A 27,110-nucleotide genomic window follows, 5' to 3' on the forward strand; every position below is an offset into this window, starting at 1 on the left:
GAGTCCCAACTCAATTTTCCCTTGAGATTTGCTGTTCAGCCACCATGACTGGAAATACTTTTGATTTTCACTGCTGTGAGGGATGAGCTGGACCCAGTAATCCCAATTCTACGCCTTCTTAATCCCAGCATCAGTTGGTCAGATACACAAATCAGAATTCAGCATCTGGTTTCTTAAGGCTACACCATAAAATAATTCAGATTAGCGGGTGTTGGAAGAGACCTCTGGAAGTCATCTTGTCCAACCCCCTGCTAAAGCAAAGTCATCAAGAGCAGGGTGCACAGGAATGTGGCCGAGGGGGCTGAAAGTCTCCAAAGAAGGAGACTCCACAGCCTTTCTGGGCAGCCCGTTTCAGGGCTCCTGCACCCTCACAGGAAAGTTTTCCCTTGAGTTCAAGTGAAACCTCCTGTGTTCTAGCTTATGTCCATTGGCCATTGTCCTGTTACTGGGCACTACTGAAAAGAGCCCAGCCCCATCTTCTTGACCTTCACCCTTGAGCTCTTGTTGAGCATTGATCAAATGCCCTCTCAGGCTGCTCTTTGCCAGGCTAAACAATCTCAGGTCTCCCAGCCTTTCCTCGTCACAGAGATGCTCCTGTACCCTCGGCATCTTTGTGGCCCTCCTTTGGGCTCTCCCCAGTAATTTCCTGTCTCTCTTGAACTGGGAGGCCCACAACTTCACTAGTTTATGATTCAGAACCTTTGTCCTTTCCATCAGTCCCAACAACACACACAGCACCTTGGAGCCATGTGGGTGCATGTAACCTCCTCTCCCTGCTTGCTGCTCCAAAGAAGGAGGCTGCACACTGCCGCAGACCCTCAGCTGTTACTTTTCCAGGCACTGAGAGTGCTGAATTGTACTAGAGGAGAAAGAATCCAGTCTCTGAGGCTTTTTGTCTGGTGTTCGCTCACTGTCATTTCCCTGCAACTGTCTGGAGGAAAAAGACTTTTCTTTGAAAGAGCTGCTCAGATTTCCTCCCATGCCAGGCACCACATTTCGTGTGGCATCCACACCTCTGAAATCCTTTCCTCTGTGTATGTCTATGATGCTCACATCACCCAGTTCTTCAGACTAGGTTTATGAACGTCAGTGCAGACAACTTTGTTCCAAGCATGGTTTATTCTTAGGTTTCTGCTCTGCCATTCATTGTTGCTTCTGCAAATGCGACAGCTACCTCCCCAGGACAATCAGGACTGCTGTGATGCTTACCACAGGCTGCACAGTGCCATCATGACCCATTTCTACTGCCAACAAGGAGCTCTGACACCTCAGCACCTTCTGGTCCTAGCAGTTTGCTGAGGAAAGGGGGACATTTCTTTTAAGTTTTATTTACCTTTTTTCTCTTTTAAAAATTATTTTTACTTTTCCTAACTTCCAGCAATAACAATTCTCAATTGTAAAATGTATAAAGAAAGAAAGGAAAGAAAGGCAACAACCACCACAAAACTTCCTTCCAGTTATCATCAGCACATTTCTTACGTGGGAGAATAGGGTCCAGTGCCAGTCGAGGTGAGGAGGAAGGGAAGGGAAACAAAAGGGGCAACACATTTCAGTTTCCTTCAAGCCATCACAAGAATCAGAGACATTAAAAAGAGTTCATAATTACCTCTGTTGAGTGAAGCTGAACTGTTTATATCTCCAGTAATAAAGGAAGACTCGGACTGCTTTCGAACTGTGTCATTCCACATCCTACGAATCCGGCTCTGGAGGGGGATTGAACCACAGCAGGCAATGAATTCTTTAGCAGCTGCAAGATAGGTTTCCTTCTGCTTCCTTAAAGGTGGCTACTGGCATGCCTGGCTCAGGATAAGACTTGTCACTGGCTAGCTGTAAGAGTGTGGTTGCTGCCTCGTTTGCCTTGAGTATGCAAGCCCCTGACTGCTGAACTTCATGGCGCAAAGATCTATCTCCCAGAAGAAATGCATCATCACTGGATTGCATTAATAACTAAAATAACCACCAAACAGTCACAAATGGTATTGGAGAGAAACCCAGAGCCATGTGAGCTCCAGATTTACCAACACAGCACCAGATAACAGAGAAATAGCTTACACACAGAAGCAGATGTGCTCCACATTCTATCTCAGTGTCTTGTGTTTTGTGAAGTGCACCAGAAGACTTGATCTGTGGTGCCCCTGAATGAAAAGAAGTCTTCTGTAGCTACTATCCAGCATGGGGAATATCAAGGAAAGAAATAAAAAATCCCCCTTAAATGAATGACTCATGGTCTCCTGTAGAAAAATCTGGGGTGGATTTGCCATCTGTGATAGAGCTTCTGCTGCTGGGGAAACAGTGTCCCGCATATGTTTGCCTTCTGTTTTATTTCTCAGATGTGCTGTGGGGCATCTACCTTAGTGGCTTTTATGCTACTGTCTCAATCCACCCCAACTAGACCAAGACCCAAAAATCAGCCAATATGCATCATGCACGTGGTTCAACCACAATTTCTCTGTGGAGATGACTGGGGAACCCAGATGTGTCCAGGAGAAACTCTCCCTCACCTCACCTATCAGGTCGTGATGGACATGTCTCATGGATGCATGACAGTGGTGCTAAGGCAGCTGGGAGGATCAAGAAGTTTGGTTCCTACTCTGACAGGCCATGGTTTTCCTAACTGCTAAAAGCACAATGCTTCCTGTAATGGAATCTTAGCAGTGAAAGATCTTCCAGGGCTTACTCATGTGGTCACAGCTGCAAAGTGCCTCCTCCACTACTCATTAACTATGGAGTAATGGCATCTCCTAATCATGCATTAGCCCTCTATAAATGGAAACACAATGTGACATGAGACCCATGCACTTTTACAGCAATTATTTTTCACCTGGACATTTAATCTATTGCATTTCTCTGGTGTGATCCATTGTGGATTAATTATTCTGTTTCCTAAGTGCTTTTCAGAGAAAGGAAAAAAAGAAGATAACTTTGGACTTAGGTCCTTCTGGACTTCTCTATTCAAAAGTTAGGAGTTTTGTGCTTTTGACAGCTCAGATTGATCTCCATTCACCCTCTCTCATCTGTGTGAGGTTGTCCTGCCTACAGTAGGTCTCAGGCATTTCCATCTTCCAAGGACAAGCTTCTGCAGTCAATATAATATCCTTGGTGCCTCAAACCTTGCCTGCCATGAGACAATTGCTGCCAGCAGACTCAGCTCACCCTCAGAAGGGCTTCTTGTGGTGAGATCACCAAAGAGAAAGGACCCACTAAAGTCAACTCTTCTTGGGGAGTAACACATCTATTCAGCAGCTAAGTTATGTACAACCACAGGCTTTCAAATCAGCCACATAAGTGTTGCTGGGTAGAGTGAGTTTTGGATATTTAGTGATTAGAGTGGGATTTTTCTGGTCTATTGGAGAGAAGTTCCATATTCTGTTGCTATTATTTGCCCTGAGTTGCATCCAGACCTACATCAATGCCAAAGTGGAGCTCTTGGGTGACATCTTGGAAACAGCTGAAAATAAATAATAATTTGCTCCAAGACATAGATTGCAAATTGTTTTTTTCCTGGGAGGCTATAAACTGCTACTTACTGCATGTCTTTCATAATTTCATAGTGGAACTGTCATGTATAATTACTTCCATCAGTAATAATGAATACATTTGTGTTTGCTTCCTATTGATTACCAACTAAGCCTCTTCATTTGATACGAACTCTTCATCCATCAATCTACATCTAAACCTACAAGTTAAGTTTCACAATTGCCAAGTGCACCAATGACACAAACCCCTGAATTTTGGGGGGTGAGCAAAGCATAACAAATCTCAAAATCGCATAAAATAATCTGACCCAAAGCGATTCTCCTAAGAGGCCCTACAAACTAAAGCAAACTGAGTGAGGCAAGGGGCTGACTAAATGCCAGAAGGAAAGGCCTCTGACTGTGAAGACTCTTAGAGTCTTTATTTTTTTTAAGCCAGAGAAATTATTATTATTCCTGCACAGTGACAACCTTCAGCTCATGATCGAAGGATTTACTGGGATGTAGCACAGTTGACAGAATGCTCCCAGCTCGTGATTCCTATGGAGAATGGGAACAGGACACATCCTGAACCAGGACAGGATGATGACCTTCACCTCTCTCTCATTGCAGCTATGTAGAAAGTTCTTGGAGAGGCACTAATTGCCACACATCCCAAGGGATGTCACTATGTTGAATTCAGGTCTGGGAAGGAGGGGAAATCTCTGCAACTGCACAAGGGAGAGCTCTGAAGCAGCTCCTTTGGTGCCAAGTGGAGCTTGCTGCCCGAGCACATCCAGGAAGGACATCAGGGTGGTGGTGCAAAGCATTGGGGTATGGGTTACCTGTGAGCCTGTGGAATATCTTCCAGGTGTCCGTGACCCCGAGGTTTTTCCTGAGCCAATGGAGCTCTCTGTACTTTTCCCACTGCAGCAATGCGTGCGCAGGCATTTTCCGTACTCTTTGCGGACCTAGCCAAGGAAAGAGCAACAGGGGTTAGCTGGCAGCTCCTCCTCCAGCCCAGCACCCAACCCTGATGCCTGAAGAAAAGAAGGCTATGGGGAGACCTTAGAGCACCATTCCACTACATGAAAGGGGCTATAAGAAAGCCAGAAAGGGAGGTTTTACAAGGGCTTGGAGTGGTAGGACAAGAGGGAATGACTTTGAGCTGGAAGAGGGGAGAGTTTTTAAAATGGAAGATTAGGAACAAATTCTTTATAGTGAGGGTGGTGAGACACTGGAACAGGTTGTTCATTGGATGTTGTGGATGCCCTCTCTCTGAAGGTGTTCAAGGCCAGGTTGGACAGCTATCTGGTCTAGTGCAAGGTGTCCCTGTCCATGGTGAGGGAGTTGGAACTAGAGGATCTTTAAGGTCCCTTCCTACCCAACCATTCTATGAATCTATCAATCTATGAATCTTTCCTCAGTGGGTCACTAAAACAATAGTTATTGCAATAGGTGGGGGAGAAGCCTATTACAGCTTGCAGCTGAATGGTCACAGTAGCTTAGAACCCTGTTTGCAGTGATGTGAGGGACTTTCGTGCAGTAAAGCTTGTTGACTCCAATTGATTCCAGCTTCTACTGAGGCACATGAAAGGAGCGTGGGAAAATCTCCAGATACATTATTTATGACTGAAAATTAATATCCTCATAGATTTGATATAAACTACCATATTGGCTCATCAAGGTACTAAAAGTTATTGCTCCTGGCAGAGGACATAGAAGAAAAATTTGAGCAGAAACACATAAGAGCTATTGATTTACTTTATTTCTTTTTACATTATTTCTTGCAGTCAAATTGAACCCCTGAATCATTGAATGGTAGAGGTTGGAAGGGACCTCTCATTGAGTTCAACCCCCATGCCAAATTAGGGTCATCTAGGGCAGGTCACACAGGAACACATTCAGACTGGTCTTGAAAATCTCCAGAGAAAGTCTCCACAACCTCTCTGGGCAGCCTGCTCCAGGACACCAGAACCCTCACAAGAAAGAAGTTGTTCCTCATGTTGAGGGAGAACTTCTTGTATTCCACTTTGTATCCATTGCCTCTTGTCCTATCACAGGACACCACTGGCAAGAGCCAGGCCCCTTCTTCTTGACACCCACGCTTATAAAATTCGTAAGATCTCCACTCAGTCTTCTCTTTCCCAGACTAAACAGTTCCAGGTCTCACAGCCTTCCTTGGGGGAACTGTAGAGCCAGAGACCCTAGAGATTATATTCCCAGTGCTGTGCAGTGGTTGGAGTCTGCCCTTCCACAGCAAACAAATGCAAACCAGTCAGGTTTTAGTGGGCATCACATCAAACTGGGCTAGAGTAAAGCCATGACACCTCCCTCACTTGAGGGGAACTAGGGGGACTTGTGCCTGGGCAGGATCCAAGCTTTAACTGAGCTTCAAGTGTGACTTTTTATATTTCAAAACAAGATGGAGCAAGACTGAAAATGAGCAGTCTATACCATATTGTGGACATGGCACTTTGGTACATTGTTTAATGGCCACAGTGGTGTTAGGTTGATGGTTGGATATTGGAGATTTTTTCCAACCAAAACTATTCTATGATTCTAAAAAACCAAAAGCAGGTCAGGTTGCCCACTAAGAAAGCAAACAAACAAAGAAACAAAACTAAACCAAAAATAACCCAAGAATCCCCCCTTGCCCCCAAAAACTCTATTCAGGTCAAACCCAGCAGCTGAGGTTGCTTGGAGCACAATATTAGCTGTGAAATTTTGGCAGCCTATCTCTGAGCATTTCCAAACTCTGCAAAACAACAGTTAAATAGCAAATTACAGCTTTTTTCATTAGGCTCTTCCTCGAGTGCTCCAGACAAACACAATACCACAAGTGCCCAATATGCTCGAGTGCCTAATCAATCCTTTGCTGAGAGAAAATAATTCAATTGCTTTAATTAGCCACCCACTGCTTGCCTCTCTGCAGCTTTTTGCTGATATTTTAGTCCATGATAGATAGGAATAAAAAGGTGGTTGTTGTTGTTGTTGCTTTTTTCCTTCTTCTTCCCTCAGCTCTCAGGTCAAAAAGATGCAACTACCCCAAACCAAGGAACCAGATTTATTCTCCTTCCTTTTCTGCAGCCAGAAATCAGTAGTGATCACTATCCATCAGTGATGGTTTAAGGATGTAGACTGGCTTGAGGCACAAAAAACATTGAGCCAAGTGAGTCCCACAATACCCAAGGATGCTGCAGTGCCATGCTGGGATGGGATGTTTGGAGCTGATCATTCGTATGGCCTAATAGAGGCAAGAGGTCAGAGCAGTAAGAATGATTCGAGTTCTTTACCAGGGAGGCATCTGCAGTTTTAATTAGTGATGGTGATGTTTCCTACAGTCTTATTATCATCTTGCCTGGAAAAGGTCTTGCTTAAAGTTCTGGGCACATCACCAGGTAGTTGCATCTAGATAAAGAGTCCAGCACAAAGCCACAAAGATGCTGAAGGGAGTGGAACATTTTCCTTATGAGGAAAGGCTGAGGGAGCTGGGGTTCTTAAGTTTGCCAAAGAGGAGGCAGAGGGCTGACCTCATTCATGTTTACAAATATGTGAAGGGTGAGTGTCAGGAGGACAGATTTAGGATCTTCTCAGTGATGTCCAGTGATAGGACAAGGGGCAATGGATGCAAGCTGGAACAGAAGAGGTTCCATGTGAAGATAAGGTGAGGGTGCCAGGGCCCTGAAACATGCTGTCCAGAGAGGTTGTGGAGTCTCCCTTTTATGCAGACATTCAAAACCTGCCTGGATGTATTCCTGTGTGACGTGCTGTAGGTGATCCTGTCCTTGCAAGGGGATTGGACTGGATGATCTTTCAAGGTTCCTTCCAACCCCTAATGTTCTGTGATTCTGTGACTCTGTGTAAAGCTTTTGAGGTGTTTTTTTTTTCCTCCTCCTTTTTAAGCTGCACAACTTTGAGATGAAATGACAAGGACAAAACTCTAAACACCAGAACTCTTCCTTTGGTTTTAAGAAGGGCATTTTTACACAGCTCTGTGAGGCACTGCTCACAGAGTTCACTTGGTATGATTAACTTTGGGTTTGTTTTCATGTTCATACTGCCTTCGTGAGGAGACCTACAAGAAAACTGGGGAGGGACTGTTTACAAGAGCTTACAGTGGTAGGTCAAGGGGGAATGGATTCGATCTGCAAGAGGGGAGATTTAGACTGGAGATTGAGAAGAAATTCTTTCCAGGGAGGATGGTGAGGCACTGGAACAGGTTGCCCAGGAAGGTTGTGGATGCCCCCTCCATGGAGGTGTTCAAGGCCAGGTTGGATAAAGCTTTGAGCAACCAGGTCTAGTGGAAGATGTTCCTGCCCATGACAGGGAGGTTGGAACTAGATAGTCTTCAAGGTCCCTTCTAACCCAAACCACTCTATGATTCATAGGTCAGGACTCCCCTGTATAGCAAAACATGGAGAGCAGACCTTATCATGGCCTTGAGTTTACTTAATCAATCATTTCACCAAAAGCCACTGAGAAACTGAGACCCAGAGGTAACTCTTCCCTATGTGGATAAAGAAACTCTATCCTAGTGAATAAAGAAGCTTTTCTTTGAAAGCAAGATGCACATAAAAACTTTTCAGCTGACATGCACAAGGTTGGAGAACTCAGGGGGGATAAAATGGTCCTTAAAAATATTTCTTGCTGAGTGTCAGAGGCAGTAAGTTTGATCTACATATATACATGGAGAGTTTTATTTTGACTTTTTTTTTTTCCCCTCCAGAGTTTTCCTAAGTTCCTCCAGTGCTATTTTGCAAATGTTAATTGGGGCATACAGCATACTTCAAGTTCCACCAAGAAGCACTTAACTGTGCTTGGTTTGATGAAGATCTCCAAAAGCTGACATTAGAACTAAACAACACACAGGCTAATGAAATGTTGCAGAGTGCAGGTCCCTCCCTGCTTAAAAAAGCAGGGGAAGCAGCCCTTGTTACACACCATCATTCAATGCTGTAGGAAGGGGAGATTTCTTGCAGGGATTCAGCCATGTGAGGACCCCTCCAGATGCTTGTGGGGTCTCTCCCATCTCACACTGGCACATGGGAAAGGAGAATCTGGCCAAGAGCAGGCAAAGCCCTTTTACAGCTTGGCTACCCTAAAGCCCTGCAAACTGTCAGCTGCCTTTTCCCTTGCCTCCAACGTGTGCCCTGCCTGCTGAAATGCCACTGTCACATATCTTCATTATCACCTCATTCCCCTGCATCGTGCTGGTTTGCAGTCTAAATACCACCCTTATTAAGTGGACTGGGGGGATAAATCAGCATGAGACCAATTTAGGGCATGCAGATGATGTTAGGCTGCTGTTGTTAGGCAACAAAACACCCCCTAACCATCTCTTCTGCTGCTGGGAACTGTCTGGCTTACCTTTTTCTGGAGGACACAATGGAAAATGAATATAAACATTCCCTGCAGAGAATTGAATATGGTGAAGAGGTACGCCATGATGACTGTGCTTTCATTAATATACATGAGTCCGAATGCCCAGGTCAGTCCTAACAGGCAGAGCAGGGCTATCGCACCTATAACCCAGGACCTGTTAGGAGAAAGAAAACAAAAGAAAAAAGGAAAGGGGTTGTTGTTGGTTTTTTCCATCCACAAAAGAAGGCACACAACTACAAACAGCAAGATTTTGCCTGTGGTTTGGGGGGGGGGGGAACAAAAAAAAAAAGAAAAGGCAAACAACAGATCAAAATGTGATGTAGGGAGGTTTCTCTTCAGGCTGGATGCAGCTTTACAAATCTTCAGGCTTGAGGAAATATACAGACATGGAAATGTTATGAGCATGGAGAATTATCATAACCAAAGCACATTTGTAACCACACTGCTTCTTTCTTTCTTTCTCAGTTATTTTTTATGCTTCATGTAAAAGCAGCATGTATGCAAATGATGTGTAGATGTTACTGCTGCAAATGACAGGGAAAGGATAGCAACCAACCAAAACAGTGACTCTAAATGTCCCTTTTTTTAGTGTCCACTGGCTTCACTGGGGCAGGAATGCCAGCTGGATGAGCTTCTTTACACTTAACACCACCACACATGTATTGCTTCATTTTAGATAGTCTCCCATATGCCTGCAAGGCAGACAAACAACTACAAGCAGGTGGGCGAGCCCTCACCACCTGCCAGAGCAGCTCCACACTAGGAAGGAGGCTCTCAGGGCTGCTGCTTCACACCTCTTCCACCCTGTGAGGAGGGGAAGTAGAGATCTACACATACAGGGGCTCACACACCACATGTGCTGAAGCAGGAGCTGCTGCCACACTTCTACTTGCAGAAAAGGAGGGGCAATCCTTCTTCACATCTACTGCAAACCTAAGATTATTGCTAGCTCCATCCCAGAAGGGGAGCAGGAGTGCTTGGTCCCAGACATTGTGGGGTGCAGACCACTGCTTGATCCCAAACATTGTCCAAGTAGATATATGGTAGCTGTGTCTCAGAGACTTTCTGCCAGGGCATGGGATGGCTGCTGCAAGTTATTTTTACCTTTTTTTAGCATGCTTTCAGGAAACCAGGAAGCTCTGCTGGGATGGCAGGGGAAATATTCCCTGTCACCCTGCTAAATATTGTGATATTAGGAAAGAAATCTTGACTGCAAGAGTGGTCAGGCATTGGACCAGGCTGCCCAGGAAGGTGGTGGAGTCACCATCCTTGGAGGTGTTCAAAATAAGAGTAGATTTGGCACTGTGGGGGACATGATTTAGTGTGCATGCTGGTGCTGCATTGGCACTTGGACTTGATGATCATAGAGGTCTTTTCCAACCTTAATGATCATAGAATCATAGCATGGTTTGGGTTCAAAGAGACCTTAAAGATCATGTAGTTCCAACCTCCCTATCATTGGCTTGCTCAAGGCTCTGTCAAATGTGGCCTTTAACACCTCCATGGAGGGAAAATCCACAGTCGCCCTGGGAAATCTGTTCCAGCATCTCACCACCCTCACTGGAAAGAATTTCTTCCTAATCCCCAGTCCAAGTCTCTTCTGTTCCAGCTCAAAGCAATTGTCCCTTGTCCTGTCACCACAAGCCCTTTTAAAAAAACCCTCCACAGCTTTCTTGGTGGTCTCTTCAGGTACTGATTCCATAAATAATATTGAGTCATCTGCTAAATTAAACTCTCAGAGACAAATCTTCCAATGCCAAGACAGGAGATGAAGTTGTGATAATCAGGACAGGACCTGTGTCCTGCTCCTATCCATTCCCTCAGTTTCCATACACTAAACTGCCTACAATATTAAAGGAACTGCTGCTGCACAGGGAAGGAACTCAACTTCTAGCCAGGATGAACAGTGGGAAGTGCACAGCAAGCAGACCATGAGCATCCCTTTGCTTTTTCCCTCAAGGCATTAATTTTCTTCTGCCTTCTCCCGGATTCATTAGGTGTAACATCATGACAATTACTGCAATAGCACCTAATGTTTGCACCCCTTCCCCACCATTTACTGCTTTGGGGAACCAAAGCAGACAATCCTGCAGCCAGCAGTACCTTCTTTGCCTCCTTGTCTGCCCCAAAACCAGCCAGGGGTGATGCAGGAGAGTTTAAGGAACAATGAGATGCTTACACTTCTAAGCCACTTCAGCCTTGTAGAAATCTGACCATGGCTTAAGCAGATCTGGGTTTCCATTAGCTAAGCAGAACATGGGGAAATGGGGAGGAAAATGAAGCTGCAGTAGTTCAGAGGTCAATCTCCATTATGGAGACTCTTTGGTAGCTGCAACCTTGAACCCTTTTCTATTTTAGCAGGGCTTGTCAAAAACAGAATTACATTGATGTTGTATCCATGTTATTTTTGTTGGTTTACTTTTCTGCTAAGTATTAAAATGGAGGGGAAAAAAAAAAAAGGCATTAAGTCTTCCACTGAAGGTTTATAAAATATGTATTATTTAACCACACAACCCAAAGAGCTCCCTGAGGTAAGGGCTTATTAAGGCAGTTCTTTAAAAATCACTATTATGTATCTAGCAGACCAGAACAGCTCCTCTGAAGCATTCCCAGTCAATCCCACTAATAAATATTTAGCACAATGCAAATTGAAAATGCTCTCTCCAAATCCTTCAGGAAGGTAGCCACTAGATCAAGATTGCCAGCTTTAGCCACTTGGTCTATTTTTCTCCTCAAGATTTTCTTCTCCAGATTCCACCATCAATGAGAGCACATAATCATCTTAATTGCACATCAATTTAAAAATACAAATATTGTCTTTTTCCTTAAAGAGAAATGAAAACTAATGAAGCCGAGCATCTGCAGGAGCTGGGATTGTTTAGCCTGGAGAAAAGGAGGCTGAGAAGGGACCTAATTGCTCTCTACAACTCCCTGAAAGGAGGTTGGAGGCAAGAGGGGGTTGGTTTCTTCTCCCAAGTGACTACAGGTAGGACAAGTGGAAATGGCCTCAGGTTGCACCACGGGAGGTTTAGGTTGGACATTAGGAGACATTTCTTGACTGAAAGAGGGGTCAGGCACTGGAACAGGCTGCCCAAGGAGGTGTTGGAGTCACTATCCCTGGAGGTGTTAAAAAAATGTGTTGACATGGCACTTTGAGACACGGTTTAGTGGGCATGGTGGTGGTGTGTTGATGGTTGGACTTGATGATCTTAAGAGGGTTGTTGCGACCTTAATAATTCTATGATTCTAAGTTGAAAACATTTTTCCCTGTCTCCTTCTCTTCTTCCTGATGATTAAAAGCTTCCTGCATTTACAGATTCTTTTAGAAATGATTTTCAGGATGTCAGAACACTCTTTTGCTCTGAGGCACAGCCAGCTCCTGAACCTGGTAAAACAGCCTTTGGCTGCAGAAGTGTGCAGGAGCAAACCAGTTATTTAATGGAACTGTGCTGCCTGCTGAGATGGAAAGGAAGCTGTGGGTTTAGAAGGACCTCAACAGTATAAACTGAGCTCTCTAGAGTGTTGTCCTTCAGAAAACAAGGCCTGAAGATACAGAGGACTTGGAGATTTCTTTGAACAGCTCCTGTCTTCACAGGGGAAAAAAAGGAAAACAAAAAAAAACCCCAAACCCTCCCACAAAACCAACAGCCAAGCAATGAAAGAGAATATGGGAATGATGCTGCAGGAATGAACACATCGGACTCTTCACCAGAAGAACAAACTGAAAGTCCACTGCCAATCTGATTTGCTTCCATTTTGTGCTACTGCTTATTCCTCTTCTTTTATTTTCTTTTTTTTTTTTTTTGGTTGGTTGGGTTTTGGTTTTTTTTTTTTTGTGGGTTTTTGTTTTTCAGGAGAAAAGGCACATAATTTTGAGGTAATTTTGGCTTTCTTTGGTGCAGTTCAGGGTTTGTGGTCTGCTCTTTGTACAGACTTGCTGGGCTTTTAAGTTAGTTTGTTTGTTTTGTTTCCTTTTCTAGGGTGCAGTTTTCTGGCTATAACAATACCAAACCACCTCGTTTTTTGCTTTAATTGAAAATCAGAGACTTACAATTAAGAACATTCAGGTGCTCCAGTGAGGAAGGAGACAGTCTCCAATCCACTAAAGACAAATTTGTTTCCACTGGTCCTACTGGGTAAGACAGGAATCAGAGGGATTCTCATCCATTCACCTCTCTGAACATTTACCTTTGTGTTCACATGACCACTAAGCACTCTCAGTAGCAGAGCACAGTGGACCAGAGGACTGCTCTTGGCTCAACAAGTCTGTACTGCATAGAATCTACTTGGGAACATTCCCATTGAATTCAAGTAATGGCCAATCAAAGAATAATGAAGCCAATCTGGAGACAATTGGTTGGCAATACATCTGCAGCACGTTTACTCTGCACATTAGCTGTATGCCTGACTGTCTTCCTGCACAGTTTGCTCTTCTGCCTCAAATGCGAATGACAGAAGCTTTAATGATTTTTGCCATATTGATCTGACAGCTGGTTCATGAGACCACACTGATAAATGAAATTTATCAGCCATTCAGGTCATTCTTACTTGATGAAGGGTCTGTTATCCTCATAGCTATAGAATGCATAGACATAAAGACAAGAACACCAACATTAGAAATAGCATGACATAGAGTCCACCTCACTGCTAGTCCCCCTCCCTTCTCCCACCAGCCACCACCAAAGCAAAGGTGGGCTGGCATCAGGTGCGCCTGGTGCACACAAGCCAGCCTGGCTCACAGCCCCAGGGAACTGAAATTTGACCAAAAATTTTAGCTTCACACACGAGAGTGAGCATTGTTAGCTATGAGCTGCAGCTACCCCTCCTGGCTGCCACCACACAACTCTCCATTGCCTTTGAAATCTCTTTTCAGGAATCTCGACTACCTCAGGAGAAAACAAGTTTTGAAACTGCAGTGTAACCCTTGCAGAAGACTTTCATGCCTTCAGGTGGGAAAACTTCACTGTGCCTCCCAGCACTCTCCATCTGCAGTGCTGTAGTTCAGCGTGTTCAGCTTTGGGGCCCTCACTCTAAGAAGGACATTTTGGTGCTGGAGCATGTCCAGAGAAGGTCAACAAAACTGGTGAAGGGTCTGGAGAACAGGTCTGGTGAGGAGCAGCTGAGGGAACTGGGGGGCGTTTAGTATGGAGAAAAGAAGCTGAAGGGAGACTTCCTTGCTCTCTACAGCTCCCGGAAGGGAGGTTGGACAAGGTGGGGGTTGGTCTCTTCTCCCTAGTAGCAAGTGACAGGATGAGAGGAAACGGCCTCGAATTGCACCAGGGGAGGTTTAGATCAGCTCTTGTCACTGACAGGCAAGCAATGCTGTCTAGCTCCAGCACCTATAACATCCCTGGGCTGAAGACCTCGCTGTCCCCATCCCCATCCCAACTTCTAATCAAGCCCTCTTGCAGCTCTGCTTCAGCATCTAACTACCACCTTTAGCTGTCCTTGCTGCCACCCATGCAGGTTCCCTCCTGGTCATCATTTGCCACCCTGACAGCCACTTGCCTTAGATCTTGCGCCATATCTGCTGGCTGCATAAAGACATCTGAGTTGTCCAAGGACACTCAAATGTAGTGTCTAACAATGCATGGGGGAAGCACAAAGCATATCAAGAACAGAAAGGAGAGAAGAAGCAAGTGTAGAGGAGCTGGCTTGATGTAGGGAACCGAATCTCTGATTCCAAGACACAGCAAGGAAAGCTCAGTTCCTTTGGCTTAGCGAAGATCCTTTCTTCACCAGAAGGGAGGTGGTGGAGTTACCATCCCTGGAGATGTTTACGAGATGTTTGGATGTGGAGCTCAGGGACATGGTCTCACAGTTGTGTACAGAGAAACATAGAAAAAGTGCTGTTACCAAATGCTTTCCCCCTTAGCTGCACCAATGGGGATCTCCAGCCCAGCCCATCTGTGCAGCATGATGGTGGTCGGATCCCTCTGCTTCTCTTTGCTCTCTTATCCACTCAGTCCATGAGATCACTGGGGCAGGCTGCTATTGTGCTCATGCCATGTCTAGTACTGCAGGTCCTGTAGGCCCCCCATGATGTAACTGAATCCACCAAAGAAGTAAGACAGTCTGGAGCTCCCAGGCCAGCAGTGTGGGCAGGAGCAGTTTCTAGTGCTGCGTTTACAAGCACACAGGATAAAGATTTTACAGTTGAAATGTCACTGGTGATAGCTTATAAAAAGAGAGAATTAGGGATTTATTATTTTTTCCTCTGCTGCTGCTATCCAGACCTTTGCAAAGTTCTTCAGCGATCTGTAACTGCCTTTCTTCAAGGCACCTGAAGACTCTGTTTCATCTGGTACAGACAAAACATCACTAAACTCAGCCTTTTAGCTTGAGGCTAACACTTCAAAGCAGCTCAGAAGTAAACCATCAGAAAGGCCCAAGAAGTTTATATCCCATTTCCAACCTGAATGTGGCTAGAGCCCACTGCCCAAAGGAAGCAGGCACCTAAAGAAGTGAGACTTTCAAAGATGCCAAACTCCCAAACACTTCCAGTCTCAACACACAGGGCTCATAGGACACAATCTCTCCTGCTGTGACGAGCACAATGAGAGAGGTGATTCTTCTCTTCTACCCTGCTCTTGTGAGACCCCACCTGGAGTACCATCCAGTTCTGCTGTCCACAGCACAAGAGGGACATGGAACTGTTTGAGTGAGTCCAGAGGAGGCAATGGAGATGATCAGAGGGCTGGAGCACCTCCTCTGTGGGGACAGGCTGAGAGAGTTGGGGCTGCTCAGCCTGGAGAAAAGAAGGCTCCAGGGAGATCTTGGAGCATCTGCCATGTATCTGAAGGGGGCCTACAAGAAAGGTGGGGAGGGACTTTTTACAAGGCCTTGTTGTGATAGAGTGAAGGACAATGACTTTGAGTTGGAAGAAGGTAATTCAGACTGGAAAAAATCGTTAAAGTGAGGGTGGTGGGACACTGGAACAGGTTGTTCAGGGAGATTGTGGATGCCCCCTCTCTGCAGGGCACCGGGCTGGATGAAGCCTTGAGCAACTTGATCTAGTAGAAGGTGTCCCTGCCCATGGTGGGGGTGTATGGGAGAGAGCTTTGGAATGATCTTTAAGGTCCCTTTCAACCATTCTGTGATTCCATGATTCTATGATATTCCTTCTGAAATACTGAGCATTCGTTTTCATTTTAGCAACTCCAGTGTTCCAAGTAGCTTAAGTCTTGTAATAGTAACAGTTCCTGTCTGAAAATCATCACTCCTGAATGTTGTGGCTTTGTGTGTTGTTTGGGTTTTTTGGACTCTATCAGTGAAGTCTGTCAGTGCTGCAGCATTACTGTGTCATTACCTGCAATACATAAAATCCATCACTTAGACAAAGGAATAGCCTTGGAAGAGTCATAGCCCACAGGAAAATGGAGTTGCTGACTGTAAAACTGAGATGATATACACTAGTGGTAGAAGGAAATAATATTGAAGCAGATATTGTTGGAAAATAAACCCTAACACAGCTTGAGCATGGTAGGTCTAAGTAGGTTTTCCAGATTTAGATAAATTCTTCCAATTCCTGTTAGTGAGGGGAATACAGTCCATTGAATATTAATGAAGTGACTCTGATCCCTCCATAGGTAACAGGGGGCTGGTAGTCACAAACAGCAGGTGAAGGTTGGTCTCTTCTCCTTACTAGCAAGTGATAGGAGATGAAACAGCCTCAAGTCACACCAGAGAAGGTTTAGGTTGCATATAAGAAGAAACTTGTTGACTAAAAGGGTTCTCAAAGACTGGAACTGACCTCCTAGGGAGATGAGTGAATCCCCATCCCTGGAGGCATTTCAAAGATGGAGTGATGCAGTGCTGAGAGACAACTTGTAGAGTTAGATAATAGTTGGAATCAATGATCTGCAAGGTCTTTTCCAGTCAAAGTGATCCTGTGATTCCACGATTCCTTTAGCCTGTGAAATCTTACCTCACCTCCCTTCTGTTTCTTCACAGCCCAGATGATGGATAGTGGATGGCCTACCAATCTGTAAAAATACCTTATTCATTTTCTAATCCTAAAAAAGCCCTGACTTTACCTTGGGGCAAAGACTCCTTAAGGTTAATTATACATCACATAAAACTCTTTCAACACCTTCTTTTAGTTAGATGTCTTTCAATTTCCCAGAGTACTTTCTCCTAGGATGAGAAAGGATGCTTTATATCACCTTCTATAGTCCTGTGATATTTCCAGACCAACACTTTTTTTTTAACTAGCTGCTAAAATTAGCTGCTTATCCTCTATCTACTGATGTCTTTGTTCAGACACTTCAGGATTTTCAAAACCAGTGCATCTTAAATTTGGGAGCCACTTTCACATTACCTGTCCTTTTAAAACCTAAACATGTAAATTTTGGACAAAAGGCAAACAAATTGCTATCATATCCACCCAACACAGGGGCCCACATCATAGAAACAGAGAATCATAGAATGGTTAGGGTTGGATGGGGCTTTAAAGTTCACCGTGTTTCAACTCCCCCACCATGAGCAGGGACACCTTCCACTAGACCAGCTTTCTCAAGACCCTGTCCAACCTGGCCTTGACCATCTTCAGGGAGGGCCCATCCAGACCTCCACAGGCAACCTGTTCTAGTGTCCCACCACCCTCACTCTAAAGAATTTCTTCCTAATCTCCTATCTAAATCTCCCCTCTTCACAGAATCACAGAATATTAGGGGTTAGAAGGGACCTCAAAAGATCTTTCAGTCCAAATTCCCCTGCCAGGGCACACAGGAACACATCCAGGTGGGTTTTGAATATCTCCAGAGAAAGAGACTGGGCAGCCTGTTCCAGTATTCTGTCAACCTCACAGTGAAAAAAATTTCCTCCTGTTTATATGGAACTTCCTATGCCTCAACTTCCACCCATTGCCCCTTGTCCTGTCATTGGGCATCACTGAGGAGAGCCTGACTCCATCCTCTTGGCACTCACCCTTTACATCTTATAAACATGAATGACATCACCCCTCAGTCTCCTCTTCCCCAAGCCCCAGCTCCTTCAGTCTCTCCTCAAAGGAAGATATTTCACTCCCTTAATCATTTTTGTGGCTGTGTGATGGACTCTTTCAAGCTCAAAGCCATTGCTGCTCATTTTATCATTACAAGCTCTTAGCAAAAGTCCCTCCCCAGCAACCTGTAGTCCCCTTCAGGTACTGGAAGGCTGCTTGAAGGTCTCTCCGGAGCCTTCTCTTCTCCAGGCTGAACAGCCTTAGCTCTCACAACCTGTCCCCATAGGGGAGGTTCTCCAGCCCTCTGATCATCTTTGTGGCCTCCTCTGGACTCGCTCCAACAGTCCAATGTCCTCCTTGGGCTGGGGCACCCCAAAACTGGATACAGTATTCCAGGTGGTAGTCTCCCAAGAACAGAGGGGCAGAATCACCTCTCTCATACTGCTGGTCTGTAACTTTTCTTACCTGATGCAAACCAGATCCTTATATGTCAAATAGCAAGATCCTGGATTTCTAAAGCCTTCTTTTTTTTTTTTTTTCCCTTTAAATTTTTTTCAGTAGGAAAAATAAGTTAGGAATTTACCTTCACACACAGATTGGTCCTAAAGTGCTGCTGAACAGAGAAAGCCTGTTATTCAAAAGGCAGTTATTCAGCTCTGCTTTGAAAAGCATAATGTCTGCTCTTGCTACATCTTGAAAAGAATTTACTTCTTTTTTTTTGTGTGTGTGTGTTAAATATATTTAACAAAACATAGTTTTTGAGTGGCATGTAGAGTAAAACCAGGCCTTTAACAACCCCCTACATAAATAATCAGCTTCAGGTGTTATCATCCTATTCAACCCTTTATGGTTTAACTTTGCCTGACTGGAATTTATCACTCTTTTGCCAATTCAAAGTATTTTCCCATCTCTCTGACAGCAGAAAAAGGCTCAGTAAGCACAAAGACTCAGTGCTCAAGCCCTAAAATAACATGGTTTGTCTAGCAAGCAAAACTGGCAACACATGTACACAGAAAATCAAGCTACTTGAAACAATAAAGAGAAAATAACACCAGAAAGCATCAATATATCCCTCAATGTCACCTAGGTTAAAGGCTCTGGGGAGACCTTCCTGTGGCTTTTCAGTAGTTAGAGGGGCTGATCAAAAAGCTGGGCATAGACTTCTGGCAGGGTCCTTTGTCACAGGACAAGGGGTGATGGCTTTACACTGAAAAAGGGGAAATTCAGATCAGACATAAGAAAGTCTTCCCTATGAGGGTAGTGAAGCACTGTTACCCAGGGAAGCTGCAGATGCCTCATCCCTGGAAACATTCAAGGCCAGGCTGGATAGGGCTTTGAGCCTACCTGGTCTAGTAAAACATGTCCCTGCCCACGGCAAGGAGGCTTGGAGCTAGATGACCTTTAAGGTCCTTTCCAACTAAAACCATTGTATGATCTCATCAGCACACAGGACCTGTAATAGCTGCTATGGGTGTTGAAACCTAAATACCAATAGATGGATGATGTGTCCCCTCAAAAGCACTCAGAAAGACCCATGGAATTTATATGAATATGACACAAATAAAACAGAGATTTCCTGCAGGCAAGCTTAAGAGAGACACAAAATACAGCCTGCTATTGTGTCTCCCCATTGCCTGCCGATGCGAGGCAGTAGGGATGTTTGTTTTCTTTTCCTTTTCTTTCTTTTTTAATTTCAGGGATTAGAAAAGATTGATTTATTGAACTGCTGAAGATCTACAGGAAGGAGCTGGAAAGTCCAGACACTCGCCTCATAAAGCAAGAGGGTTCACTGCTAATTAGTGAAGGAGCATCTTCATGGGGAGTAAAATCAATCATGAGCAATAGAAGAGTGCTTAAAGGATTTTGCCTTTACGCTCTGTGACAAAGTTCCCACCTTGATGGCTGGAAGCCAAATGTCTTCCTAATTGCCTTCCTTAGGCTGCTGGTACTCACTGCATGGCTTTCCAAGCCATATTTCCAAGTCTCAGCTTCTGGCTCACTCACTGCCTTTGCCAGGAGATGGTCAGTCCCCTGAAGACCTCCTCCTCATCTAGGAAGCCAGTGAGCTTGTCATGGCTTCATTTACTTTACATGTCTTGGAGATCTGCAAAGGTTGGGGTCCTACCACCTGGTATAAGGAGATTTTATAAAGATTAAAAGCCACTGCTGCCTTCCACCAGTAGCTCTGAAATTTTTATCCAAACCAAGTCCAGATTTTATCCAGACCAACGAGGACAAATATTCCTCGACTCTATGTGATGCCTAAGCCCAAGATCTGGGGAAAAATAGCCCTGATTTTTTTTCTACCAGAGGCAAAGCACCATCACTTTCCCCCTTAACTCACCCAAGGAAGTCATGGCCTGCTTTTTGAGATTTGCTCTTAGCTATTCCAAGTGGAAAGAGAACTTCCATTAAGCTCAACTCGTGTTCTGCAAGTAATCAATTACCCTCAGAACTGCTTCCCCTGGTTAATTCTACCTCCTAACTTTGCAAAGGCATGGCATGATTGTTCAAACTACACTGAGGTGTAACCATATACCTGATTGTTTCCCCACAACATGGATTCAGAAAGGGTACAGACCCATTGCTGTGGTCCAAATGCCTAACAGGTCACACCTTGAGTATTATGTTGAATTTGGAAAGGACACTGAGATTCTCAAGTGGGTTCAGAGAAGGGCAAGAAAGCTGGTGAACAGTCTGGTAAGAAGCAGGTGGGGGAACTGGGGCTGTTTGGTCTAGAGAAAAGGAAACTGAGGAGAATCCTTTTGGCTCTCTACAACCCCCTGAAAGAAGGTTGGAACCAGGTGAGGGTTGGTCTCCTCTCCCTAATAACAACGGATAGGAGGAGTGGAAATAGCCTCAAGTTGCACCAGGGGAGATTTAATTTGGATATGAGAAGAAACTTCTTCATTGAAAGGTTTCTTAAAAACTGGAACAGGCTTCTCACAGAGGTGGCTGAATCCCCATCCCTGCAGGTGTTTCAAAGAGGCAGAGATGGGGTGCTGAGGGACATGATTTAGCAGCAGACTTCATAGTTAGAAAATGGTTGGACTGGATCATGTTAATGGTCTTTTTCAACCAAAAAAATTCTGATTTTATGATTCTATTAAACAGTACCAGCAGAGCTTGCTGACAAAATATTTAGAATGTATTGCTTTTTCAAACAGTAATCATGATTTATGAGTTCACAGAAAGAACTCAGGTATTTAATATCTTCCAGGACACTCTCAAATCAATAAGTGCTGATTGATTTTTATTTTATTTGCTTAAATTTAAAAAGGACAGCACCCATCAATGGGAAGATTTGTGCTTTACAATCAGAACCAAAACATAGCAAAGCCATCACACAAACCAGAGATAGGAAAGACTCAAAGCCAAAAGGGTCAGATATTAACCATACCCTTCTGTGAAAACCCCAAACAGCAGCAGATTTCAACAAACAGAATTGGATGCTGCCATCAACATCACTGGGGATAAAAAGCACCCAGATAGAAGTGCAGTCACAGATGGGTTTTTTCAACACTGGCAGAGTTTCTGCCTCCAAGGTGCCCACAAGGTCTGCACTGGCAAATTATAAATGTGCTCTATCTTTCCTTGGTAGGAAGCTTGTAAATACTTCATTTTGTTCCATCTCCAAATGATTTTTCTGGGTTTCCTTTAGGCTGCCTGTTCAAAGTTTGCTCATGCACATGTAAAGGCTGTGGAGGATCAGCACTGAATTACCCAGGTGACCAAGAACCATGGTGCTTTCTTAGGCAGGGTTCACAGAGACCCTTAGATGATGATCAGCTTAGATGTGACCCTGTGAAAACATTCAACACAAGAAGGACATAGAAGTGATGGAGAAAGTCCAGAGGAGGCCATAAAGACTGTCAGAGGATTGGAGCACCTCCCCTATGAAGAAAGGGTATGAGTTGGGGCTGATTAATGTGGAGAAGAGTAGACTCCAGGGAGACCTTAGAACAGCCTTCCAGTATCTGAAGAGGGCTACAGGAGAGCTGGGGAGGGACTTTTGACAAGGGCTGTTAATGATATGATGAGGGGCAATGGCTTTGAGATGAGAAAATTAGGAAGAAACTCTTTAGAGTGACGATGATGAGACACTGGAGCAGGTTGCCCAAGAAGATTATGGATGCCCCCACCCTGAGGTGTTCAAACCCAGGTTGGAAAAGGCCTTGAGCAACCTGGTCTAGTGGAGTGTGTCCCTGCCCATGGCAGGGGATTTGGAACTAGATGACCTTTAAGGACCTTTCTAACCCAAACCATTCTAGGATTCTATGATAATGAAAATGTGATGGGAAATTTCCAACATACACCTCAGCACTCCACAGCTAACACCCAGGTTTTGCAGAGGAGGGAAGTTTTCCAAAGGAGAGAAAAAAGCTATTCCTCATTTTCAGAAGTACCCAGATCATTTGGTCATCCTTGCAAAACACTCCTGTCAGGTTTCCTGATGCCTGCACATCCCAGGCACCATTACAACACACACTTCATTTCTCATTCAAGTCTATCCACACTCAAAACACTGACTCTGGGGCTCTTTTTGCTCCCTGGGATCACATTCTCTTTTCCTGGGGCAGGAATCCAGGGATGATTCTTTTCCAAAGGGCATCCCTGAAACTTCTATACTCTGAGCCTGCTGCCTCCAGAAGTCAAAAGAGTCCAGAAGGGAGCAAATAGCAGAGCTGGATGGTAAGCAAAGAATTTCAACACCCTATTCTTTAACAGCCCACTCAGTCTTTCTGTTTTACAAGTAGGTATGTGTGAAAATGGTAACAGAAACCTCATGCTTCATATGCATAGGGCAAGTTCCTCAGCCCTCTGATCATCTTTGTGGCCTCCTCTGGACCTGCTCCAGCAGTTCTATGTCCTTCTTGTATTGGGGGCACCAGAACTAGATGCAGTACTCCAGGTGGGGTCTCACCAGAGGAGAGGGGCAGAATTCCCTCCCTTTCCTGCTGCTCTCATTGCTTTTGATGCAGACCGGGACATGGCTGCTTTCTGTGCTGCAAGCAATCATTGCCAGCTCACGTTGAGATTTTCATCAACCAGCCCACCCCAGGTCTTTGTCCTTAAAGCATACCTGCTACAAATTACTGTTCCACAGTAATCATAGAATCATAACATGATTTGGGTTGGAAGGGACCTTAAAGATTGTCTGTTCCCATGGGCAGCTCTTCCTCCTGAAGGAGAAGAAATCCTGCCTTTTCCAAAGTCTAACTCATATCTCACTGCACCCAAACCCAGGATGTTTGCTTTTTCTACATTTCAATCAGCTGAGTAAATAAAACCAGCCCAGTAAACCTCTGCTTCTGCCAGCACAACACCATTGTGTTAAATCAAGGATTAAATTTAAACATTTCCACAGCCCATCTTTGGAAGTTGCATTTAATCTTTGTTTCCAATTTTCTACCTAACTCTAAGAGGGGGTTTTTTGTATTTTATTTTATTTTATTATTTTCTTGATGACTGAAGAAAAGCTGCAGGACTGAAACAAGTTAATCTAGGGGCTGGGATTAGTCATGTCTCTTGAAATAAAAGACATATGTTGAAGCAAGAAAATGAGCAGATAATCACTTCCACCGATACAACATATGGGGAGAGCAGGATATGGCAACACTTTGTCAGAGAGGCACCCTTGCAAAAAGGGGGGTCTCAGTTTTGTGCCTGATGCTCCTCAGCCCTCACCTCACTCACCCTGAATTGGACTCCCTGAAAGAGTCCAGGCTGGGCTTTGCAAGGTTTTATAGAGTAATAATCAACTTTGAGACTTTGCATTTGGCTCCTACTTTTGGCTTTTAGGTTGCACATTCTCAGATTTATTTCTGTGGGTCTGTGAGTCTCATGGAAAAGGGAAGAGAAAAAGCAAAAAAAAAAGAAGTACTAAAAAGTGTGGTGTGAGATGTGTTTCAAGTTAGAAACTTGGGGGAACATGGACTTTTTGGTTTAGCCATTAAATCAGAGCTTTGTGCCTTCAGCCCCAGACCATTTTACTGGATATTTGAAAGAAATTCTTTACAGTGAAGGCAGTGAGACACTGGAACAGGTTGTCCAGGGATGTAGTGGATGCCTCCTTCCTGGAGGAGTTCAAGGCCAGGTTGGACAGGGACTTGAGCAACCTGGTGTAGTGGAAGGTGTCCCTGTGCAATGGTGGAGGGGCTGGAACTAGATGTTCTTTAAGGTCCCTTTTAAACCAAATCATTCCATGATTCTATGATCTAAAGACATCTTCTACTGCATGTTCAGAACATGTTGGGTTTTGTTTGTTTGTTTGTTTTTTTCCCCAGAGAATTTCAGGTTTTAAAATAGTGCTGCTTCTGTTGTTGCAGAAGATGGGATGAGAGCAGGTTTCCACAGGAGGGAAGAAATCTCCAACCAAACAACAATGATTAATGGCAGGATTAAACTATCTCAAAGCTCCTAATTGATAGTGTCTCTTCAGCAATGAAAGAATCTCCCAGCTAAAAGTCTAGGACTCCTGTCTCAAAATAAGAAATGATGATGAGTTGTTTAGCCTTAAGAAAAGGAGGCTGAGGGGAAAACTTGCTCTCTACAAGCACTGAAGGGAGGTTGTAGGAAGGTGGAAATCTGTCTCGTCTCTCAAGGAGCGAAAATAGGACAAGAGAAAACAGACTGAAATTGCACCAGTGGAGGTTTAGATTGGATATTAGAAGAAACTTCTCTGAAAAGGTTCTCAAACTGTGGACCAGGCTGCCAAGGGCAGTGGTGGAGTCCCCATCCCTGGAGGGGTTTAAAAGCTGTGTAGATGTGGCGCTGAAAGATATGGTTTAATGGCGACATGACAGTACTTGGTTAATGTTTGGACATGATGATCTGAAAAGACTTTTCCAACTGAAATAATTCTATGATTCTATGTCTTTGGTGTAGGTTTCTATTGCACTGGATGAGCAAACCCAAGACTACAGCACCAACATGCTCCTCTTTGAAGAGGTCCCCATGAGTTGTGTTTTCCAAAGAGAAGCCAGGTGGCCTATGGTACAAGCCAAACTATTCACTGGTTAAAACTATAACAATGAAATGGGACAAAAAGAGAAGTGAGGTGACAAAGCCCTTGCCTCTAGCCTTCTTTGCAGTGGGTCTGCAACTGCACTTGGCAGCCCTGGCTAACATCTCATCCTTCCAAAGTCAATAAAATAAAACCTTGTTGTCACATACTGTAGCACAGAAGAATGTGAGGAAATCTGGTCTGGGTGGGGGAAAGGCTAACAAACCCAGGCACAGCCAGGCAGAGCTGGGGAAGAGGGGACAGGCGCCTCCAGGAACTTCAAAGGGAAGGTTACATAAGTAGGGAACAGAAATTATGGCTTCTGATCTCTCCTAGGAGAAAAGAGGTTTCACTGCCTCCCCTCCACTGGCTCACAGAATGGTGGGGGATGGAAAGGGCCTCTAGAGATCATCAAGTCCAAACCCCTGATAAAGCACAATCACCTGGAGCAGACTGCATGGAAATATATCCAGGTGGGTTTGAAATCTCTTCAGAGAAGGAGACTCCACAACCTCTCTGTGCAGCCAGGTCCAGGGCTCTGGCACCTTCACACCAAAGATTTTCCTTAAGTTCAGATGAAACCTCCTGTATTCTAGCTGGCACCTATTGACTTGTTCTGTCACTAGACACCACTGAAAAGACCCCATCATCACAACCTTCACCAGTGATGCCCTGTGTTACGTTCACACATGGCAGCTGCTTGGCCCCACTGATAAATCATTTCAATCCACTTACAGGACTTGATTTTTTTAACTAAATAACTGCTCTCCCTGCCAAATTCTCTGCCAATGTTCCACATCAGGCACTCGGGGCTTTTTTAGCCTAGAGAAGACTGAGGGGAGATCTCATAAATGCTTATAAATACTTAAATGGTGGGTGTCAGGAGAATGGGACCAGTCTTTTTTCAGTGATGCCCAGTGACAGGACAAGAGTTAACAGACACAAACCCAGACATAGAAAGTTCCATCTAAATATGAGGAGAAAATTCTTCACTTTGAGGATGGTAGAGCAGTGGATCAGGCTGCCCAGAGAGGTGCTGGATTCTGCCTCTCTAGAGTCATTCAAAAGTCCTCTGGACACCATTCTGTACAACCTGCTCTAGGTGAATCTGATCTAGCAGGGAGGTTGGCCTCTATGATCTCTGGAGGTCCCTTCCAACACCACCATGCAGGGGTCTTGTGAGAAGCACACATAGATACCCATGAGTGGAGCCCATCTGAACAAGCAGTATCAAGATAACTGCAGGACAAGCAGTGTTCTGTGACATGATGCAAAGGTATTTGGAGAAGAGATTCATCTGAAACCCTACATTTTGCCCAGAAAATGCGGGTTAAGAATCTGGAAACACCAGGATGGTTTGTTGTGTGGCAGCATCTGGCATGAGTCAGAAGAAACTAGTTGTGTGAGGACCACAAGCAGCCACAATACACGCCTGACCAGCCAGAAAGGAGTTGATGGAAGGAAAACTCACAAATCATGTTGGAGTATTCATATGTAGATGTATTTTCTTTTGTCACATAAGGCTTCCTACAAGAATCTGGATAGAAGCATATTCCTGTCTAGGAGAATCTGAGGCATTTCTTACACCTAACCAGCACAATGGAAAAGTGCAAAGGAAAGAGTTTCTGCTGCTCAGCTCCAGAAATCAGTCTGCATGCAAACAACCTCCAGTAAAACAACTTCACACCTGCTCTGAAGTATTCCAGCTGGTAACACATCCTCACCAGGAGCCATCTGCTAGTGAGAGAGCATCAGTACCATCCTCATATGCCTGTAGTCTCTACCATGCAGGCTAGAGAGGCAAACAACACAGTAGGCTTTTACCTTCCAAAAAGCTTGTGCAGTCCCTGGCTTAAAAGGAGGAGGTGATTGTGCCCCTGTACTTGGCACTGGTGATGCCACACCTCAGACACTGGGTTCAGTTTCAGACCCCTCACTACAGGAAAGACATTGAGGGGCTGCAGATTGTCCAGAGAAAGGCAACAAAGCTGGTGAAGGGTCTGGAGAACAAATCTTACGAGGAGTGTGCTGAAGGAACTGGGATTACTTAACCTAGAGAAGAGGAGGCTGAGGGGAGACCTCATTGTTCTCTACAAGTCCCTGAAAGGAGGTTGGAGACAGATGCAGGCTGGTCTCTTCTCCCTAATATCAGGTGATAGAATGGGAGGAATTGGACTGAAATCGTGCCAGAGGAGGTTTAGGTTGGATATTAGGAAAAGTTTCTTTCCTGCAAGAGTGATCAGGAATTGGAACAGGCTGCCCAGGGAAGTAGTGGAGTTACCATACCTGGAGGTGTTCAAGAAATGTATGGACATGGCAGATG

The 27,110-nt window shown here is 44.6% G+C and overlaps 1 protein-coding gene across 19 annotated transcripts in view; it reads right to left on the reverse strand.

Annotated features, from left to right (window-relative positions):
- Positions 1-27,110, reverse strand: part of ADGRL3 (adhesion G protein-coupled receptor L3) — a 388,482-nt gene that overhangs the window by 31,389 nt on the left and 329,983 nt on the right. For 13 of the 19 annotated variants that reach the window (XM_054164809.1, XM_054164791.1, XM_054164704.1 and 10 more), the window contains 4 exons: positions 13,386-13,412; positions 8,823-8,991; positions 4,298-4,423; positions 1,607-1,703 (listed from right to left, as the gene is read on the reverse strand). In XM_054164809.1, the coding sequence (XP_054020784.1) occupies positions 1,607-1,703; positions 4,298-4,423; positions 8,823-8,991; positions 13,386-13,412 (419 nt within the window). The remainder of the gene's footprint in view (positions 1-1,606; positions 1,704-4,297; positions 4,424-8,822; positions 8,992-13,385; positions 13,413-27,110) is intronic. The other 6 variants (XM_054164770.1, XM_054164754.1, XM_054164724.1 and 3 more) reach the window with 1 other exon arrangement.

Source organism: Dryobates pubescens, chromosome 1, assembly GCF_014839835.1.
Source record: "Dryobates pubescens isolate bDryPub1 chromosome 1, bDryPub1.pri, whole genome shotgun sequence".
NCBI classification, from domain to species: domain Eukaryota; kingdom Metazoa; phylum Chordata; class Aves; order Piciformes; family Picidae; genus Dryobates; species Dryobates pubescens.